Source organism: Malus domestica, chromosome 05 (assembly GCF_042453785.1).
Source record: "Malus domestica chromosome 05, GDT2T_hap1".
Classification (NCBI taxonomy): Eukaryota; Viridiplantae; Streptophyta; class Magnoliopsida; order Rosales; family Rosaceae; genus Malus; species Malus domestica.
Window position 1 is genome coordinate 6,945,624 of NC_091665.1, and position 20,139 is coordinate 6,965,762.

The 20,139-nt window shown below is 37.4% G+C and overlaps 2 protein-coding genes across 2 annotated transcripts; both read left to right on the forward strand.

The window, feature by feature from the left end:
- The first annotated feature begins 505 nt into the window (after window positions 1-505).
- LOC139196028 (leucine-rich repeat receptor-like serine/threonine-protein kinase RGI4) lies at window positions 506-7,762 on the forward strand. Its single transcript, XM_070821690.1, has 3 exons — window positions 506-702; window positions 5,563-6,106; window positions 7,586-7,762. Exons 1-3 carry the CDS (start codon window positions 506-508, stop codon window positions 7,760-7,762), a joined length of 918 nt encoding a protein of 305 aa, XP_070677791.1.
- A 5,259-nt stretch (window positions 7,763-13,021) lies between these two features.
- Window positions 13,022-16,062, forward strand: LOC103443896 (GDSL esterase/lipase At1g29670-like). Its single transcript, XM_008382796.4, has 5 exons — window positions 13,022-13,547; window positions 14,252-14,488; window positions 14,786-15,032; window positions 15,675-15,725; window positions 15,814-16,062. Exons 1-5 carry the CDS (start codon window positions 13,131-13,133, stop codon window positions 15,999-16,001), a joined length of 1,140 nt encoding a protein of 379 aa, XP_008381018.1. The 5' UTR covers window positions 13,022-13,130; the 3' UTR covers window positions 16,002-16,062.
- The last annotated feature ends 4,077 nt before the right edge of the window (window positions 16,063-20,139 follow it).

A 20,139-nucleotide genomic window follows, 5' to 3' on the forward strand; every position in this document is an offset into this window, starting at 1 on the left:
AGTGTTTTCTCGATGTGAGTAAAGGTTCGGCATTTTGCCAGTCTGCCTTGCCACGGAGCACGGAGGTTAACACACATAGGGACTTTCCAGTTATCAAGTAGTGGTGCTGTTCCTTTACCCTTGTGGGTAATGGTAGGGTAGCTGGACCTTCAAAATTTATGTGTGTAAACTTTGTCAGAGATCTTTGGTAAAGTTATCTGTGGTACCCGAGGAGCTGATGTTGCGTGTGGGGATTGTCGACATATTTTACTCAGGAAAATCTACTTCTCGAAATCCGGAGAATGGTGCCCTTTCGATTTTTGAACAAACAGCCATGTTACCCTTTCTTTTATAGGGGCACCAATTGTGTGCAAGAAGTACGTTCAGAGAGTTATTGCTTGTAGGAATTTTCCCCTTATTTTCGCACTTCAGAGATTTATTGGACCTCATTTCTCCTTCATCATTTCTAAAAATGTCTGGCCCATCCGACTGTCGTTTTGACTTGAACTTTGGTGAAGAGGCAGCCATGCCTCATCAAGACAACATATGGCGCCCATCCTTCTTATCCCCTATTGGTTCTTTTACTGTTGGGGACTCTGTGATGAAGAATGATATGACTGCTGCGGTGGTGGCAAGAAAACTTCTCATTTCCAAAGATAACATACTACTTTCCAAATGGTCTGATAAGCTGGTTGTTAAGGATTCTCTGGCTCTCAATGTTCAGTGTGCAGGTTCTGTGTCTAATATGGCCCAACGCGTATTTGCTTGAACCCACCAAGTTGAATCATTGGCGGCTGAAGTGATAAGTATCAAACAGAAGATTAGAGGGCTCAAGCATGAGAATAAACAGTTACATAAGCTCGAATATGACCCTGCTACAAACATGAAGATGAAGCTTGACCAGATGCAGGAATCTGATGGTCAGATTTAACTTGATCATCAGAGGTTTGTGGGTTTGTTCCAAAGACATTTATTGCCTTTGTCTTCTGGGGCTGTACCGCGTAATGAAGCTCCAAATGATCAACCTGTGATGCCTCATCTTTCTGTGTTTCTGTCCAGTACTGAGGCTTCGAATGATCACCCTCCGGTGCCTTCTCTTTCTGGGGCTCTGCCGACCGCTGAGACTTCTCCTGAGCAACCTTTGTGAGGGCTCCCTCTTGTTTGTTTATTTTGACTCATGTATATGTGCATATTTGTAACTTATCGGAGATATCAATAAATAAGCTTTGCTTCATTTCAACGTATTATGTTAAATACACCAAAGCCTTCTTCACTAAGTTCTTTGAATTTTTCTTTTGTTGAAGCTTGTATGTTGAAGCATGTAGGTTGAGGTAGTGCTCCCTTAATTTGCCAAGTGAGGAAAACTTCTCGGTTGGAGACTTGAAAAATCCAAGTCACTGAGTGGTCGTGAGATTTCCGAGTATCAAGGTGTAGTAGCATATGGTAGGAGTCCCCCAAGTCTCTGGTCGATGGAGTTGACGAAGGAGGTGTCTTGCTAGTAGCCAAGTTTCCAAAGTAACAAAACTTCACCATTTTCTTTTCTAAGTGGTAGCTAAAAACTCCTCGTTCATGTACATTTGTTATGAAAGTTGTTAGGCTCAAAAAATGGGAGGCCTAGGCGCTTTTTTTTTTTTTTTTGAATTTTCAAATTTTCGAATTTTTGAATTTTTGAATTTTTGATTATTTTTTTTTGAATTTTCGAATATACATGTTTTTTTTTTTTTGAAGCTTTGGTGTTGAAGCTTTGTAGGTGAAGCTTTGGTAGGTGAAGCTTTGGTGTTGAAGCTTTTATAGGTGAAGCTTTGAAGTTGAAGCTTTGTAGGTGAAGCTTTGGAGTTGAAGCTTTTGTAGGTGAAGCTTTGGAGTTGAAGCTTTTGTAGGTGAAGCTTTGGAGTTCAAGCGTTGTAGGTGAAACTTTAATGTTGAAGCTTTGTAGGTGAAGCGTTGATGTTGAAGCTTTGTAGGTGAAACTTTGAAGTTGAAGCTTTTGTGTTGAAGCTTTGTAGGTGAAGCTTTGGAGTTAAAGCTTTTGTAGGTGAAGCTTTGGAGTTTAAGCTTTGTAGGTGAAACTTTTGTAGGTGAAGCTTCGGTGTTGAAGCTTTTGTAGGTGAAGCTTTAGAGTTGAAGCTTTGGAGGTGAAGTTAGATGTTGAAGCTTTGTAGGTGAAGCTTTGTTGGGTACCATGAATTGATTTTGCTTCACACTATCTTGATCAAGATAGTGTGAAGCTTTTGAGAATTTGTAGTTGCTCTCCATTTGTTGAAGCTTTTGTTGGTGAAGCTTTTGTGGTGAAGCTTTGTTGGGTACCATGAATTGATTTTGCTTCACACTATCTTGATTAAGATAGTGTGAAGCTTTCGAGAATTTATAGTTGCCCTCCATTTGTTGAAGCTTTTGTTGGTGAAGCTTTTGTGGTGAAGCTTTGTAGGCGAAGCTTTGTTGGGTACCATGAATTGATTTTGCTTCACACTATCTTGATCAAGATAGTGTGAAGCTTTTGAGAATTTGTAATTGTTCTCCATTGATGAAGCTTTGTTGAATTTCCCTTTTTTTTTTTTTTTTTTGCGAAACTAGAAAGGTGATGCAAGAGATTGTGATGCAAGCCACACCTTGTAGTAGTCGAAGGTTTGGATGAACCATATAAATTGAATTGGCTTCGAATAGTCTTGATCAAGAGTGTGTGAAGCTTTCTACGAGTTGTAGTGTTTGCATTGTTACAGAGGGGAAATGTCTGAAGCAGATGCAAGAGGGCTAAAAAGCTTGATCTTCATATACCATGCACTGAAGCCGTTGTTGGCTTGCAATAAGACTTTGTTGGTGACTATAACTCTTGTTAGGCATAAGTGCTCCCCTAGTTGAGATGTAAAGCTTGAGGGTTTTTATTATTTGTGAATGCTAGGAGTTCACATGTATAAGTTGTACCACTCGTTTTCTGGTTGGTGGAATGAATGGTGAGTTGCTTTCATCACTTGGTTAGTGGTACGAAGGTGAGTTCCTTCATCACTTTTCATCATATTTCATCACCTGGTTGGTGGCATGAAGATGAGTTTCTTCTTCACCTGGTTGGTGGCATGAGTGGAAAGTTGCCAAATGATATTAGAGTACGGGTTGTACATTTCATTACCTGGTTGGTGGCATGAAAGAGAGTACGGGTTGTACATTTCATCACCTGGTTGGTGGCACGAAGATGAGTTCCTTCTTCACCTGGTTGGTGGTATGAGTGGCTAACTGCCAAATGATATTAAAGTACGGGTTGTACATTTCATCACCTGGTTGGTGGCATGAAAGAGAGTACGGGTTGTACATTTTATCATCTGGTTGGTGGTATGAAGATGAGTTCATTCTTCACCTGCTTGGTGGCATGAGTGGCAAGTTGCCAAATGATATTAGAGTACGGGTTGTACATTTCATCACCTGATTGGTGCCATGAAGAGAGTGCGGGTTGTACATTTCATCACCTGGTTGGTGGCATAAAGATGAGTTCCTTCTTCACATTTCATCACCTGGTTGGTGAGAATAAGGGAAAGGTGTCGAGGCACATTGTAGCAAGTGTTGAATGACACAAAGTATATTGAACCCTTTCGAAGCACAGTTGGCTTATGTATGAATGTATTGAAATGTATGATGTTTATGTATGAATGTGTTGGAATGTATGATGTTTATGTAGACATACGTGATGCTTATGAATGTTTTGCTATGCATAAAGGGATCCATGCTTTCGATATGTGAACCATGTTTGTTGTAACACTTAATATCACATACTTTGTGTCAAAGTACGCATGTTGAAGCTCTGAGTTGGAGTATAGGGGTAGGTCAGCGTAGACCAAGTGTTCTAGTGCTAAGAATGCAAAAGACTCAAGAGAAGTTGTCTGAATTCCCTCTTCTTTAAATATTTTCCGAATGGCTTGTGTGACAAAAGATTTCAAGCGGTTGAGGGTCAAAATATTGGTGATGTGTATGCCTTCTTATAATAGCATTTCCTTCAGTACCTAGTCCTCCACTTTGAAAGAGTGAGGCTTGGCCCCATAGTCATAATAGTCGACGGTACGTTCACCCCTGGTTGTCTTGATACAAACTTTTATCCCTCTTGTTGTAATGGGCTTGCTGAGAGTAAAAATTCTTTAAATATGTTTGGTGACTTAGCGAGTAGCTAAATGAGGCAAGAGATGATGCAATGGGTGTTTGAATGGCCAAAATCTCCTCACTTGGTAGAACTTGACTTCCACTTCCCACTTGGTATAACTTAACTTCCATTTCCCACTTGTCTGTCGGAATACCTCTGAGTCCCATGTACCTTCATGTTCCTCTGGGACCTGTCGTTCCTTCCCTAGATTGGCAGCTGACCTGGGTCGTAGGAGGGGACTGAGTCTTTTAGAAACCCTTGGGTTATCAATCTTCGAGCTTGTGTGGAGGGGGATTCTCTCGACGTTGCTTTAGGAAGTCTCGGCAGTCACGATAAACGGCTTTCGATCTTTCTAACCCTTCTGTAAGGAGGTGTCTTCCTCCACTTCTTTTGCTTCGGGTCGAAGCAGCTGGGTTGAGAGAAGTCTCATATTGATCAATGTTTTAATTATTAGCTCGTTCCTCATTAGGGATACCCATATTGAAGGAAGGTGACCCTCCATGTTGGGGGCACCCAGATGATGGTTGATGTCCATAGAGGCAACAAGCTTGTTTGTTTGAGTACACCTAGTTTCATGGAGCGTCTCGAAGAGCTTCTCATATTGTTCTTGGAGGATCTCATTATTTATTGCTATCTTGTTGTTCTGAGCCTCCAGCTCCTAGACTTTAGCTTGAAGAGCGAGCTTCTTTCCTTCATTCTTTCGTTGCTTCGCACTAGGTGCAAGAGGGGTGTTATTCTGTGTGCCATGGCTTCATTCGCTCCCCATGTTGGAGAGGGATGCTTGGTAAAAAAAGAGTGTACGAATGGTGGAAACCAGCTTGACAAAGCTGAAGAGAGTGGGAATAAGTGTCGTTCCCACAGACGGCGCCAAATGTTGATGCACAAAATCAGTGAGGACTTTGGTACAACAGAAAGTGTTAAGTTTGTGACCTTCGCTAGATTGCTTCGGTCACTAGTGTGGATAAGTATGTAAATGGATAGAGACAGGAAAGCAAACATAAGATGTACGTGGTTCACCCAGATTGGCTACCTCCACGGAGTAGAGGAGTTCTCATTAATTGTGAAGGGTTTAAACAAGTACATAGGTTCAAGCTCTCCTTTAGTGAGTACTAGGGAATGATTTAGTACAAATGACATTAGGAAATATTGTGGGAGAATGATCTCCTTTCATAGAAGAAAGTTTCTAGCTTTGTTCTGACATTGACACATGTCGTGTTATGATTGCCTTCCGATGTTGACATGTGTTGCGCTATGATTGGCTTCTGATGTCGACACGTGTCGCGCTGTGATTGGCCTCCTGGTTTGAGGGAAACTCTTCTGGGTCTTTGATGGTATAACGTTGACCGGTGCTCGGTAGTTTCGGGATTGGTCAAGTATGGTACAAACAGAAACATTGACTCCAAGTTGGACAGGTTGGTCAAACTCAGAAGCTTGAACCTTACCTTCAACCGTTTTACTAGGTCTATTCCAACCCATCTCGGAAAGTCCAAGGTTTTGGAGGAGCTTGAGCTTTCTGTGAATATATTTGATGGTTCGATCCCTATTCAAATTGTGGGATATCAAAATTTGACTCTGATTGATCTTAGCGGAAACCAACTTTCTGGGATTGTTCTTGATGGAATCGGAGATCTCGCTAAGTTGGAGGTATTGATTCTTTTGGCTAATAGATTATCCGACAGAATCCCACAAAGCATTTCCAGTATCACTAGCCTGTGGAGATTTGCAGCAAATTCTAACAATTTCAGTGGTTCAATTCCTGGTGGCATTGCAAAGCATCTGAAAAACTTGGACCTTAGTTATAATAACCTGAGTGGGTTGATTCCATCGCACCTTTTGTCATTATCGAATTTGCAGACATTGGATTTGTCGAATAATAGATTGGAGGGACAAATACCGCCAGTTCTATCTCCAAGCTTGGTCATGTTGAGATTGGGAAACAATTTGCTTGATGGTGTAATACTATTGACCCGAAAAACTGCCAAGCTTACATGGCACACAGGCCAAGTAATTAATAAGCTGACTACGTTCTTCGGTTGTGTGCGGGTTATGCCCACTCGTAGGCTGATCTTGACCGGGGAGTAAAATGTGTTGATGTCACGTTGGGCATGTTGCTGACTTCTCGATCTTGAGATTGCGGCCGAGGAAGGAACACGTCTCGACATTCGGGTTCTAGAGCCTGAAGACAAGGTTGCTAGTCTTGCTTCACGGATCATCGACGCTAAGTTCGGTCACGGTGATTATATTCGTAAGAGTATAAGCACACCGAATTGGCAATAAACTATACGGGCACAAGTACTCAAAAGAGATGTATGTCTTGATGAGGAATGTGGTTTGGTCATCAGAATGCAGAACTCTAAAACTTACTTGTGAATATCCAATCATAAAACAACTTGGCGTTCAATGCGCCGAGCCCAGTAATATGTAACACCTCACTTCGCCTAGAAGGCTAGTGAGATAACCTTTACCAATAAGGATTCGAAAACCCTTCTCGACTGAGACTTTGATAGATAACCAATCGTCCTTGATGCAGTGCTGTTTATCCAAACTGAAGGTGCTCCGTGGTCGGCTGATTCTACTACAACAGTGCTGTTTATCCAAACTGAAGATGTTCGCTGGTTGCCTTCACAGTGCTGTTTATTCAAACTAAAGATGTTCGCCAGTTGCCTTCACAGTGCTGTTTATCCAAACTGAAGATGTGTTGGCAAAAAAAAAAATTAAAAATCTCAAGGTTGTTGAGAAGATTCGCGTAGAGCGAGAGTTTGCGCAGGGCAGTTTTGTGTGTTGAATTGGAGGGGCTTTGAATGATGCACTCCCCTCTATATATATAGCAACGAACCTACTCCCGACCGAACCAGAGATATACCCGGACTAAAACTCCCAAATCTAATTTGATTAGGATTCGGCCAATCCTAGTTCTAATAGGTTTCTGAACCAATCTCTATAATGAATTAGATTCACTCCCGAATTCCGAACGCCTTCAATTCTGAAACCCCCTTGTTGTACCAAGACTCTACTTCTTCGCTCTTATCCAAATCAATCCTTCCGGCAACAGGACTCAGCCGACCTGATTGGCGGCTTATGATAGCTTGGACGGTCCATAATATTTTCAGAAAAGCATTGGACCGAACACAAACCTAAGCTCGGCCCAATAATATTATTTTGGGCCCAAACAAATACCTACCGCGACAATTGGAACACTGAAAAAACTAACATACTTGGAGCTGGAAAACAATAACTTGACTAGATTGATTTCTCCTAAATTGGGTGATTGCTGGAATTTGGCGCCGCTGAATTTGGCTCACAATCACTTGTCCGGGGCTTTACCAGCGGATTTGGGTAAGCTTAGCAGTCTTGAAACTTCAATTTAACAATTTGAGTGATGGAATTCCAATTCAAATTACTCAACTGCCCAAGTTGTCCATTCTGAATATCAGCTGGAATTCTCTCAATGGTTCAATACCTCCTTCAGTTTCAAACATGCAGAATCTTACTAACATGAACTTACAAGGCAACAAGCTCAGCGGTTCCATTCCAGCCAGTATTGCCTCCATGGATTCTCTGATGGAACTCCAACTTGGAGAAAATCAATTAAGTGGTGACATTCCAAGAATGCCGATGTCTTTGCAGATTGCTTTGAATCTCAGCAGCAATCATTTTTGAGGACCTATTCCGGAAACTCTTTCAACGCTCAGTGAATTAGAAATTCTGGATCTCTCAAATAACAAATTCTCAGGTCAGATACCTTATTTTTTTACTACATTGGGAACCTTGGGAACCTTGACACATTTGTTACTTTCTAACAATGAGCTCTCTTGAGAAATTCCGGAGTTCCATTCTTGGGTCATGGTCGACACAAGTGGGAACGAGGGTATGACTAACAGAACAACAAGAAGCACTCTGCCCAAATCGGAGAAGAAAAAACCATATGCAGTTTTGACAATTGTTCTTGCCGTTGTAGCAGCTGTGATTACCTTTGGAGCGATCACCATCCTTGCTACAACATGATCTCTTAATTGTTCTACCTGCTCCAATGTTATATGGATTATATAGACTTTTGCTTTCTAGAGAAGGTGAAAGGATAACGACGCTTAATAACAATTTTCTTTATTTTAACATCAATTGGTGGCTCTTTCAAATTTTCTCAGTGAGATCAATAGGCCAACTGCACCAAAAGAACAACTTTTATTCTTTACTATAAATTTGTATCCTCGCATAGCTGCGGAATAAAAAATTGGATAAATTAAACAGTAACCCCTCAAGTTTGAGGTCTTGCACAAACTCATACAACATCTTTAAAACATTTCACTTTCATACCTCACATACCATTTTATTTCAAAATAATACATCTATTACATTTTTCATCCATTAATCCGTTAAGTATTGACGTTGCTGCCACATGGCTTCCAAATGTGTGCCACGTGGCAAAAAAAGAAATTTTTTAATTTTTTTTTTAAAAAACAAACCTAAATCTTCTAAATAAATATAAAAAAAAATATTTGAAACCTTCCCTCATCCTCCTCTCTTCTCCCGGCAACCCCCAAACCCATATCCCCCATCTTCATCTTCTTCGCTGCAACCCAGGAAAAAAAAAAAAAAAAACCCCTTAAGTTCGTCTTCCCCCCCCCTCCTCCTCTCTTCTCCCCCATCTTCATCTTCTTCCCCCTACAACCCAGAAAAGAAAAGGAAGAAAAAAAAAAAAAAAAAAAAAAAACCAGATCGCGTCTACGCCGCCATCACCGGGTTCGTGAGGTGGAATCGGGTGTGAAGGTGGGTGCGGGTGCGGGGGGAAGACGAACTAGGTTGTTTTTTTTTTCGGGTTGTAGGAAGAGGTTTTGGGGGGAAGACGAACTGGGTTGTTTTTTTTTTATTTTTTTATTTTTTCAGGTTGCATGAAGGGGTTTCAGGGGGAAGAAGATGCACATGGAGGAAGGAGAAGGGGAAGAAGAAGGGGGAGGGAGGGTGAGTACGGGTGCGGGGAGAAGATGAACTAGTTGCATGAATGGGGATTTGGGGAGGGAGGGTCACGAGTTGGGGGGTGTGTTTTGGGTTTCTGGTTTTGGGGTGGGGAGGGGTACGGGGGTGGTTTATTTCAGTTTTTTATTTTATTTTATTTTTATTTTTATTTAGAAGATTTATGTTTTTTTTTAAATTAAATTTTTTTTTGTCACGTGGCACACATTTGATAGCCATGTCAGCACTTAACGGATTAATGGATAAAAAATGTAACAAAGATATTATTTTGAAATAAAATGGCACGTGAGGTATGAAAGTGAAATGTTTTAAAGATGTTGTATGAGTTTATGTAAGACCTCAAACCTGAGGTACTGTGTAATTTACCCTAAAAAATTATATGAAAGATTATGTTTGAAATATATAAAAATTGTATCACAAACGCATGCTACCTAAAAACTGAAAACTGTCTTTTAAACAGAATGGTTAAAGCATATGACTAAATTGTAACAAATGTTTGAAGAATTAGTAGACCTCTTCTTCTAGCTGCGTTATCATAAATTCAAGTCCAATAGTGTGCGCCAAAAATCGCAATTAAAACACAATTTCAATATAAAAATTAAATTAAAATCGACTTAATTAATAATTTATTTTGCCAATATCATTTTAAGAAAATGATTATGATGATGTAGAGGGGATTGAATCGAAGGAAACAGAATATCCACACACTTCATTTTACTTTTTACACACCCTTCTAATTTTTTGCCGTCCAATTGGATGGATTGAAGAAGATCAACAGACAGAAATTAACAAGGGGTGTGTGAGAATTAATTTGGGATGTGTGGATAGCACACCCTAACAGAAATTAAGATTGATGAAGAATGAACTGAACTCACAGTGTTGCGGAATAAAACACTCAAAGTTAGAAGTAGGAAAGAAAACATTCAAGTTGTAACTTAATCATTGAGACTATTAATTCTATTCAGTTATTTGTTCACGGGACGGGGGATTCGAACTTGGCTTCTTCCAACATTAGGAAGAGAATAACATGAGAATATCACGGGATGGAACACACCAAACCAAGACAAACATAAGCAACCGTGGTATTCACCGGTGACCGCTCCTTTAGTTCTTCTTCTTTGCTTTCGTTTTGTTTTAATCTTTTTTCTTTTGGGACTCTATCGGGTTAAATTACCATACAAATGTTGGTTCATTGGCATCTTTGTACTCAAAACATCATACTAAAGATAATACTTTCAAACAAACTACAATCCCATTTTTTATCATCAACTTAGCAATCTCAAAGTAAGACAGCACTTCTGCTTTCTATAAAATCCTTTTCAAATTGGGTAATGCTAGATAGACTAAATTTTTAAATCAAATTTGTAAACTAAATGATGTTTTACCAATAGGAAATAAGCACGTCAATCAACTCTTAAGTAATAATCAAATCATTAACATCAACATCATTTGGTTTAAAAATAAATTAAAAAATAAATCATAATATTATTCATACGGAGGCTGTTTTATTGTTGGTGCACATAATCTCACATCGGCCATATCAGTTTTTTTTTTCTCTTCTTCTAGCCACCATATAACAAGGGCTTTGGATAAGGAAAAGACACACCAAGAGAAACAATTTTTCTGGCTTTATTTGTTTATTCTATCATCAAGTGAACCTTCAACACAACTCATCCTGTTCATCAACATCAGCCATGCATTGTTTATTTGTTTCACTTTTATTTCCTTGTTAAGCTAATTCCTTGATATTCACCATTCATGGATCATTAGAGCTGTTGACCCTATGAGATTCAGTGAATGAGAATTTATTGTGCTAAAAAATTTACCATCTGGCCTCCATATTTACCCAATCCCCCAGTTTTCTGTATGATTGTATCAGTTTACCTATAACAATGTAAGTTTGCTTACCTTTCCGCATCAATGTACCAAAACAACCTGCAAAAGTTCGTTTAGTTAAACCAAACACAGAAATCAATCATGTCTATGCACTTTGGTGAGGGTTCAATCGGCACTGGTCTTCCTCTCTCCCAACAATTTAACCCACTAACGCGCTATCGTTTGTCAAAAAACCAAACATTGTTTGTGTTTGGGTCATAAATAAAAATAAGGTCTACTAGGAAGGCAATCTATTTTTATTTACTCAAAGCCCCGCAACACGGCCCACTAACTTCAAGGCCCAACCAAGATCCTATCCTAGGGCTCAGGTGACTAACTCACATAACTCCAAAGCCATTTGACGATTCCAGCTTGACCCTCATCAAAGCGCGTCTTCCACGTAGACGAACAAACCTAGAAATATCTCATCTGTTTAAATGTCGATGAGCACATTATTCGACAAGCTAATGTCACTGCAGTAATCATGCAAAATGCCACAGGACAAAGCTAAAGACCACCATCCAGGAATTACAATCATTGTCAGCGACAAATGACTGATCTAGTCTTGCTACAACTCAATGAGAAGATTGAGGCTGCTCTTTCCCAATTGTCCATAAATAGAGCCAAAGGCTCAAGCTCAGGACCTTTGTCAAATTCAACCTCTACGATTATGCAAACCTCAAGTGATTTTTCAATCAACCCAACTGCTTTTTAGCATAACTTAAATTGCTCTTTAGCAAAACCTCTAGTTCTTCAGCTATAATCTCAAAGTCTTCTTTCGAAGTATATACTGCCTACAATCCCTGATATTTGAAAAACTTTTACAGCTTTGCCACCCCATGGTATAACTCGATTCACATGCAATTCCAACCACCCTAATCACCTCTTTGAGGCATTGTTTCAATTTTAGTTCAATCCAATACAGTAACCTTGGTGGATTCCTTTAACATTATCTTGTCCTAACATGGCCTCAATCTTGCTTGAATTTACTACTTTCTTTACATTTTCAAGTCTTATTAACTTTTCAAGTCATGTAGGTTGGCTCATCAACCCAGAATCACTTCTATAAACGTTTTTAATCTTGATTCCATCATGAAATGATTACATCCAATTTCTTGGTTTTACTTTTGTTTTCAGTTATTACTTAGGCATACATTTATTTCGCACTGGATTTGAAGTCTTCATTCACTCAAGACATAAGATAGAACTTAATCGAATCAGCGTCCTATTTGGTGCACATTCAATTGGTTAAGAAGTTAGATCTACATGTAAACACAACATAACCTTATACACATTACTCTCTATTGACAGCCTCCAATAGTGGCATGCCTATTCTTTCTTTCCCTCAACCCATCTCGTGGTACTGAGATTGAAAGTAACACTCAAGACAAATACGTGTTGAACACAACCAAAACTCCGTCCGAATTTCGATACCAACAATTAGGCTTAATCTACTAATTACGTTCATACAGTTAGCTATATTAACTTTTGCATGTCGTATTGGTGCGTTAATGTGGAACGGTAATAAATTGCATTGACCTTCGTCAGGATAGGGTGGGTGGGGGCTAAACTATTGTACCAAATTAGAAAAGCACAAAAAGTGAGATTGCAGCACCAAGACTTTTTGTTTCTTTTATCTTTTATTACTGGAACCATTTGGTCCATTTCTGAATTGAACAAGAATTGATAAAATGAAATAAAAAAATAAATGAAAAAAACCCTTAATTAACGAGCAAGAGATTCAAATGAGCTATATATATATACATAAGGTTTTGCAAATAGTCGTCTTTATTTTATTTTTTGAGAATGTGTTGCGCATAAGTTTAATCCGCATGCAAATAATTTGTAATTCAATTAATTAAGAATATTTATTCTGAAATTAGAGATTCTATGTTTGATTTCCCCGCTTATTTAATATTACTTGTATCAAAACAAAAACATAAACAAATGTGGGTGAATATACATAAATCCATTTTTTGGAAGAAATTATTGCACAACCAAACTCAAACAAATGTGGGTGAATATTAATTAAGACAGACTTTACGGTCAACAAATACTCGTTCACCGGGTTCTTCTACTCATACTTTGGGGAAAAAACGAAGAGTTTGTTCCTGGAAATAAGCCAAATTTAAACCCTTCCTTTGTCTCCTTGTAACAAAAATAATAGCAGCAACCACTTACCATGCAATACCACTATCTGGAAAAACCATACAAACCACTTGTGGTTTTGTTCTCATTGTTTGCCTCTGTATCTCCAATCGGTTCCGATTGTGATTTCACAGAAGATCATGGGGCTGCAGCGACGATCGAAGGCATTTTTGTGTTTGGAAGCTCTTTGGTTGACAATGGCAACAATAACTTCCTCAAAAGCACGGCGAAAGCCGATTACTTGCCTTATGGAATAGATTTCCCAAGTGGATTACCTTCTGGGAGATTCACAAATGGTAAAAATGTGATTGACCTTCTTGGTGAACAACTGATGCTTCCTTCCTTCATCCCACCATTTAAGGACCGTTCAACCAAGGGGTCTAACATTGTTCATGGTGTCAACCATGCCTCTGGCTCTTCGGGTATCTTAGATGATACAGGCTTTGTTGGGGTACGTACGTCTGAACCTATACTAATATTTTTAGTTATTTTTATATAGTCGAACACAAGAAATTCGATAAACAGTTCATATAAATATTTACCCACATATTGATCCAACGTTTTTGATAAACAATATACATATTTAAGGGTGCATTAATTCTTTTAGGTCATCATTCAAGGGAGTAAACTTCTACGCTAAGAATTTGTCTATTTGTACGAGTACATTATAAAAACCTTGAATTGATCTCGACTCTATTCACTTTTTCCTTCATACTATGGTAGAGATTTGTGAAATATTAGTCAATTCGTATAATTGTAGACATTGAATTTGATGAAACAAGATTAAAGAAAGAAACATCTTGTACTTAGATTGGAACATATATTAGCTACACTAGCCAACCCACCTGGGACGTATTCATGTAAGTAAAAGATTTAAATTCATATGCAACATGTGATTGACAACCATACACAAATAGTAGTACTCACGTGTTTCACAAGTGACCTATATATAGTTGCATCTGCTTGCTTGATCTGTATGACAAAATTAATGATTCTATATTTCATATATATAGTAAGTAATTTTCCTATATATAAAGTCAAGAAATTTCCGATTCGAGTAAATTTAATTTAAAGTTATATTTACCATCCATAGTTAGTAATTTAAATTAAGAATTTAAGATAATCAATCATTAAGCTAGCTAGTTAATATTTCAGGGAAATATTGTTATAAGTTTGAGTCAGCAAATCCGGGACTTTGAGGAGGTGACATTGCCAGAGTTAGAAGCTCAGCTGGCGTGCAATAGCTCTCAATCTCTTCCAAGATACTTGTTTGTTGTGGGAGTTGGTGGGAATGATTACATGTTCAACTATTTCCTCAAGAGATCCTACTTGCAAATTGATCTCCAAACCTTCACAGCAACTCTCATAGCATCTCTAGCTCAAAAACTCAAGGTGCATTACCGTATCAATAAAGCTATTTGGATACATAATTTTTTTTAAGGGGTGGAAGAAGAATATCATTAGACCTTAGTAAGTATCATTTGGACAAATAAAGGGAACACACTAGTTGACACACTTTCTAATATAAGTGAGTCCTATCATTATATGTAGATCTCACATATAATAGAGTATGTGTCGTCAAGGGCGTCAGTTTCGTGTGTTCAAACATCATCCCTTATAGTGTGACTATTTTGTTTGAGCAAGTAATTTTGACACAATTTTAATCATGAAAGCGATTTAGTTTTGCAGAAATTGTACATTTTGGGAGGTCGAAAATTTGTGGTAATGTCGATAAATCCACTAGGGTACAGTCCTGTTGTTAACAGGCCAAATTATATTGGCAGTCCTCAAGCTCTGAACCAAGCAGCTCATCTGTACAACACTCAACTGAGGACACTGCTGGATGCTCTCAAAAGTGATATGCCTGACTTCAGTTTTGCTTTGGTCAATACATATAACATTATTACTAACATCATCCAGAATCCTACGTCCACAGGTAATTCAACCCTGAATTTTATTTTGTTTCGATTAATCAACAACTATCATCCTCGAGAGATATGAAGTTAGAAAATTGATCCTAAAAATAACCAGAAAATTAAGTTATATGAGAATGATTCCAATTATTGAGTCAATAAATTACACTTCTTCCATACAATAAATGATCAACTATCTAAGAGACAGATATTCGGGGTCGTTTAATAATCATTTCGTTTTTTGTTTTCATTAAAACTAAAATCTTGTAATTTCAGTTTTCAAAAAACCAAAAAGTGAAAACTCAATAGAGAGTAGATATCAGTTTTCATTTTTATTTTTTAGAAACCTGAAAGTAGTTACCAAATAAGATTTCCATTTTCAACTTTCAAAAAAGTGAAAAAAAAAAAACTAAAAACGAAATGGTCATCAAACAGTCCAAAAAATAACCAATCATAAAATAGGAATAAAAAAATAAATGATCCTACAATTAATAGATAAAACTCACTTTTACCAAATCACATAACAATAATGTCATACGAATCAAACTCAAGATGTCTAATTCTTATATATAGGACTCGAACTCACCTAAACCATTGTTGAACGCCTTATAACATAAACAACAAAATGTTATGTCTTATTTTTTTTGGTGCCTTTATTATAACAGGCTTTGAAGACACGAGCAATCCCTGTTGCAAAGTGAAATCTCAAATTGAAGGTTCTTTTCATTCATCTTTTGATGACCTTCTTCTAGGCTTCTCTATCGATACAGAATCTCTGGTGAAATAACAAATTAACAAATGCAGGTGGAAATGGAGTATTATGCGAAAGAGGTGGAGAAACATGTGAGAACAGAAACAGGACGACAATTGTTTTCTTTGATGGGTTGCATCCAACGGAAGCGTTGAATGTTCAAATAGCAACCAAGGCTTATACTTCCACTCTTGAATTTCATGTTTATCCCATTAACGTCAAACAACTTGCCCAACTTTGATTATATATCCTCGTATTATTATCTTAAATAATTGAAATTTCTCCTTGAAACTTGTCACAAATTTGTTTGTCATATTACCCATCTTAGATCAAACGGGATGTTGAGGGGGAGCAAAAGGTGCGGTTACACGGGCCCCAAATTTGAAGGGTTCCCAAAATTTGTTATCTAATATTATGTAATAATGTTCTATATTAAAAAAAAATTGATTTTGTTAATACTTTAAAATCTCTTTGTGCACCGCTTATAAAAGTAATTTTTTTTCCCTTTCTAAATATAAAAATTTGGTATACAATGAAATATTTTGTGTGCCAGTAATAACACCTGAAAAATAATATATATAATAATATTATATGTTCAAGTGAAACTTCAAAGTTAGAGTTTTTTGTTTTTTGTTTTTCATGTTTGGTTGTTTAAGACTGAACTGCTTTTGATTATTTAGTGAAGGTTATGTTTGTAACTTTTTTTACTTATAATTAATGACATTTGTAAACTTGTATTCAGTGAGTGTTAAAACTTGTTTTGATTTAAGTGAATGTTTTCTAGCATCAATACATTGTTTTTTATTTTATTTAAACTATCTTAAGGAGGGGCCCTCTTTCAAATTTTCCACAGGGCCTTCAAAATCTCAGAGACAGCCCTATCTTAGACCTTATATTAGATGACAACATAAGTTAACTTTTTTTTACTAGTTGCCTCTATATCTAAAATTTGAAACATAGATTATATAATATGGAAAAAAAAACACTCAATATTAGGAGGCAATCTCCAAAAAAAGAACATGGTTAAAAATTAAGATAGGGTTTCAAGGACCTTGTTTCTTCTCATGTGATTTCCTCATTCGCTGATTCTCAGCTTGTAAAATTTTCAGTTCTTCTTTGTGCCGGGGAAGATGGTAGTGGCTGCAGCATGGTTGTCCATACCATTTTTTAGAAACCTCCATGACCTTCTTCTTGATGTTGGTGGCTTGAGTTGTAGGGTGGAGTTTGTGGTTTTGTGTTGGGTTTGGAGGTGATGGCATGATGAGGGTGGTGGTGACCATTAGTTGGTAGAGGCTATAGTTCCATGACTTTCTTCTCTTCATCTTCAATCTTTTTGTTCTCTTCATCTCACAGTAAGCTTTTCATTTCTTTTGCTTCCATACTTTTCATCTTCTATTTCTTTCTTCATCAACCACTTCATGGCTTATTTTATTTTCTAATTTGATTTTGCAAGGGCTTTATTTAGTTGGATGACTACGTAAAGAGTAGATTGACGACAGAATTCTTCAATAGTTCAGGTTTCATTATTGAATTTCTTGATGTTTAAATTGTTTGTTTAACACACAAGATTATCTATTTAGAGATTTTAATTCAATTAGTAAGATAAATTAGGAATATTTGTGTTCCATTAGTTTATTTTGTTTACTTAAATTGTTATGAAGAAATTGAGATAAATATTATTTGTAAATATTTATGTTAAATTGACAATATTTAATATACCATAAATTGGTAATATTTAGTAATATAGGTATATATTATGTTAATTAATTAAATATTTCACTCTAATTGCTATGAGGATATACAAAACTTAAATTTAATAAATAATCAAGATTGTAGATAAACATATTTTTGTTAACCTTTTATTGTTTTTTTTTAATTTGTTTTACTGTGATAGGTGTTGGAAATTAAATTACAATTGTGATAGTTTGAGGTTGAAAGATAAGTATTGAAATTTCTAATAGTTATGCCTACATGATAGGGATTGAAAGATTGTATGTGACATCTCACATCACCCAGGAGAGTGATCCTTAAATGTGTATTCCCATCCCTACCTAGCACGAGGCCTTTTGGGAGCTCACTGGCTTCGGGTTTCGTTGGAACTCCGAAGTTAAGCGAGAAGGAGGTCTGAGAACTCCCAGGATGGGTGACCCACTGGGAAGTTGCTCGTGAGTTCCCAAAAATAAAACCGTGAGGGAATGGTAAGCCCAAAGCGGACAATATCGTGCTACGGTGGTGGACCGAGCCCGGGAAATGATCCGCCTGGGCTGGGATGTGACATTGTAGGCATCTTAGTTTCAACGTAAAATTTGCTCTCGCACAGTGGTAAAACGTGGAAAAGAGTTGGTTGACAATATCGCGAAATTTGGAAGTGTATACAGATGGTATTAATTTGTTTTTCGATTAAGCAGTTGCGAATGGTGCTGGCCCCGATAAGTTTAGATGTCCTTGCAAAAGATGTTGTAATTGATATACTTTTGTTAGAAAAACTATTGTCGAACATCTTGTGTTGTATGATATGGATAAAGATTACAAAAATGCTTCGTGGCGACATCATGGGGAACCTCTCATTGGAGAGCAAAATACGAGGATTGGAGAAGAAGGTGTTGGGCCGTCTACTGAAATAGGAGATCGGTTGACTGGTATTCATGATGTTCTTAATGATGTATTTGTCCAACTATTAACGATAGAATGTGTTGGGCCATCTACTGAACCCCTTTCTAGGGAAAAGCGTCCATAAGAGGTCCAGACTTTTTTCAAGTTGCTTGAAGATGCATATTAAGATTTGTGGTCAAGTTGTAAGGAATTTAAAAAATTGGAGGCAGTTGTAAGATTGTATCAGATCAAGTGTTTAGTAAGAATGTCGGACGGGATCTTCACCACATTACTCGAGTTAATTAAAAAAATGTTGCCTGATGGAGATTGTTTGCCTGAATCTTGTTATAAGGCAAAAAAACTTATAAATGACTTGCGTTTAACGTATGTGAAGATTGATGCGTGTCCCAATAATTGCGTGATCTATTGGAAAGACACTGCAAAGTTGAACGCATGCTCAGTTTGTGGTGAATCAAGATATAAAAATGTCAATGAAGAGGATGGCTCTAGAAAAAAAAATCGCAGCTAAGGTTATGTGGTATTTTTCTTTATAACCACGATTGCAATGGTTGTATATGTCGAAGCATACAACTGAACATATAAGCTAGCACGCAACTGAATGTCTTAAGGATTGGTTTATGAGACATCCTTCAAATTCTTTAGCATGGAAGCATTTGGATAATTTATATCCGGAGTTTGGATAAAAAATTCTAAATGTCCGATTAGGGTTGGCCAGTGATGAATTTAATCCTTTTGGAAAAATGAGGCAAGACCATAGCACATGGCCTGTGGTGCTTTCAGTTTACATTTTACCGCCCTAGATGTGTATGAAGTAACTAAATTTGTTGTTGTCTCTGTTAATACCAGGACTGCATAGTCCCGTTAAAGAGATTAATGTGTACATGCATCCATTGATTGATGAGTTGAATGAGTTATGGGAGGTAAGCACTCCTACTTATGATGCATATTCCAACCAAAATTCTACGATGAAGGCTACCGTCTTATGGACTATAAGTGATTTTCTGGCTTATGGAATATTATCAGGATGAAGTACACATGGATATAAAACATATCCACATTGCATGCATGATAAAGAATATATTTACTTGCCGGCGAGTCGTAAGATTTGTTATTTGAGGCATCAACGCTTTATTCCTGTTGATCATAGGTTTTGAAGGCAAACCACATCTTTTAATGGTCGGCGAGAGCATAGTAGTGCACTAAGGTAGTGGACTAGTTTACAATGTCTTGAAGAACTTTGTACTTTGAGATTTGATTTTGAAAACCAAAGAAAGATGCTTCGGTTGGGCAACGCAGAAAATGAACTGAGAGCAGTACAAGCAGTAAAAGTCAGTGGAAGAAGAAATTTATTTTTTATGAACTACCTTATTGGAGGCATCTGTTGATTAGACACAATCTTGATGTTATGCATATTGAAAAAAAATATATGTGACAATGTAGTGGGAACATTGTTAGATATAGATAAAAAGTCTTAAAATGAATTGGCTGCACGTGCAGATCTTGAAATCTTGAACATAAGACATGGACAACATCAACGTAGGGAAGGAAATAGAACATTTCGACCTCCAACATTGTTCACGTTGAAAAGAGAAGAAAAAACTGCATTTTGTGAAGTGTTGTCTATTATTTGGGTTCCCGATGGATATTCATCAAATTTGTCACGATGTGTGCATGTGAATGAAGGAAAAATACATGGATTGAAAAGTCACGATTGCCATGTTTTAATGAAGCAGTTACTTTCACTTGCAATACATGCGGTTTTGCCT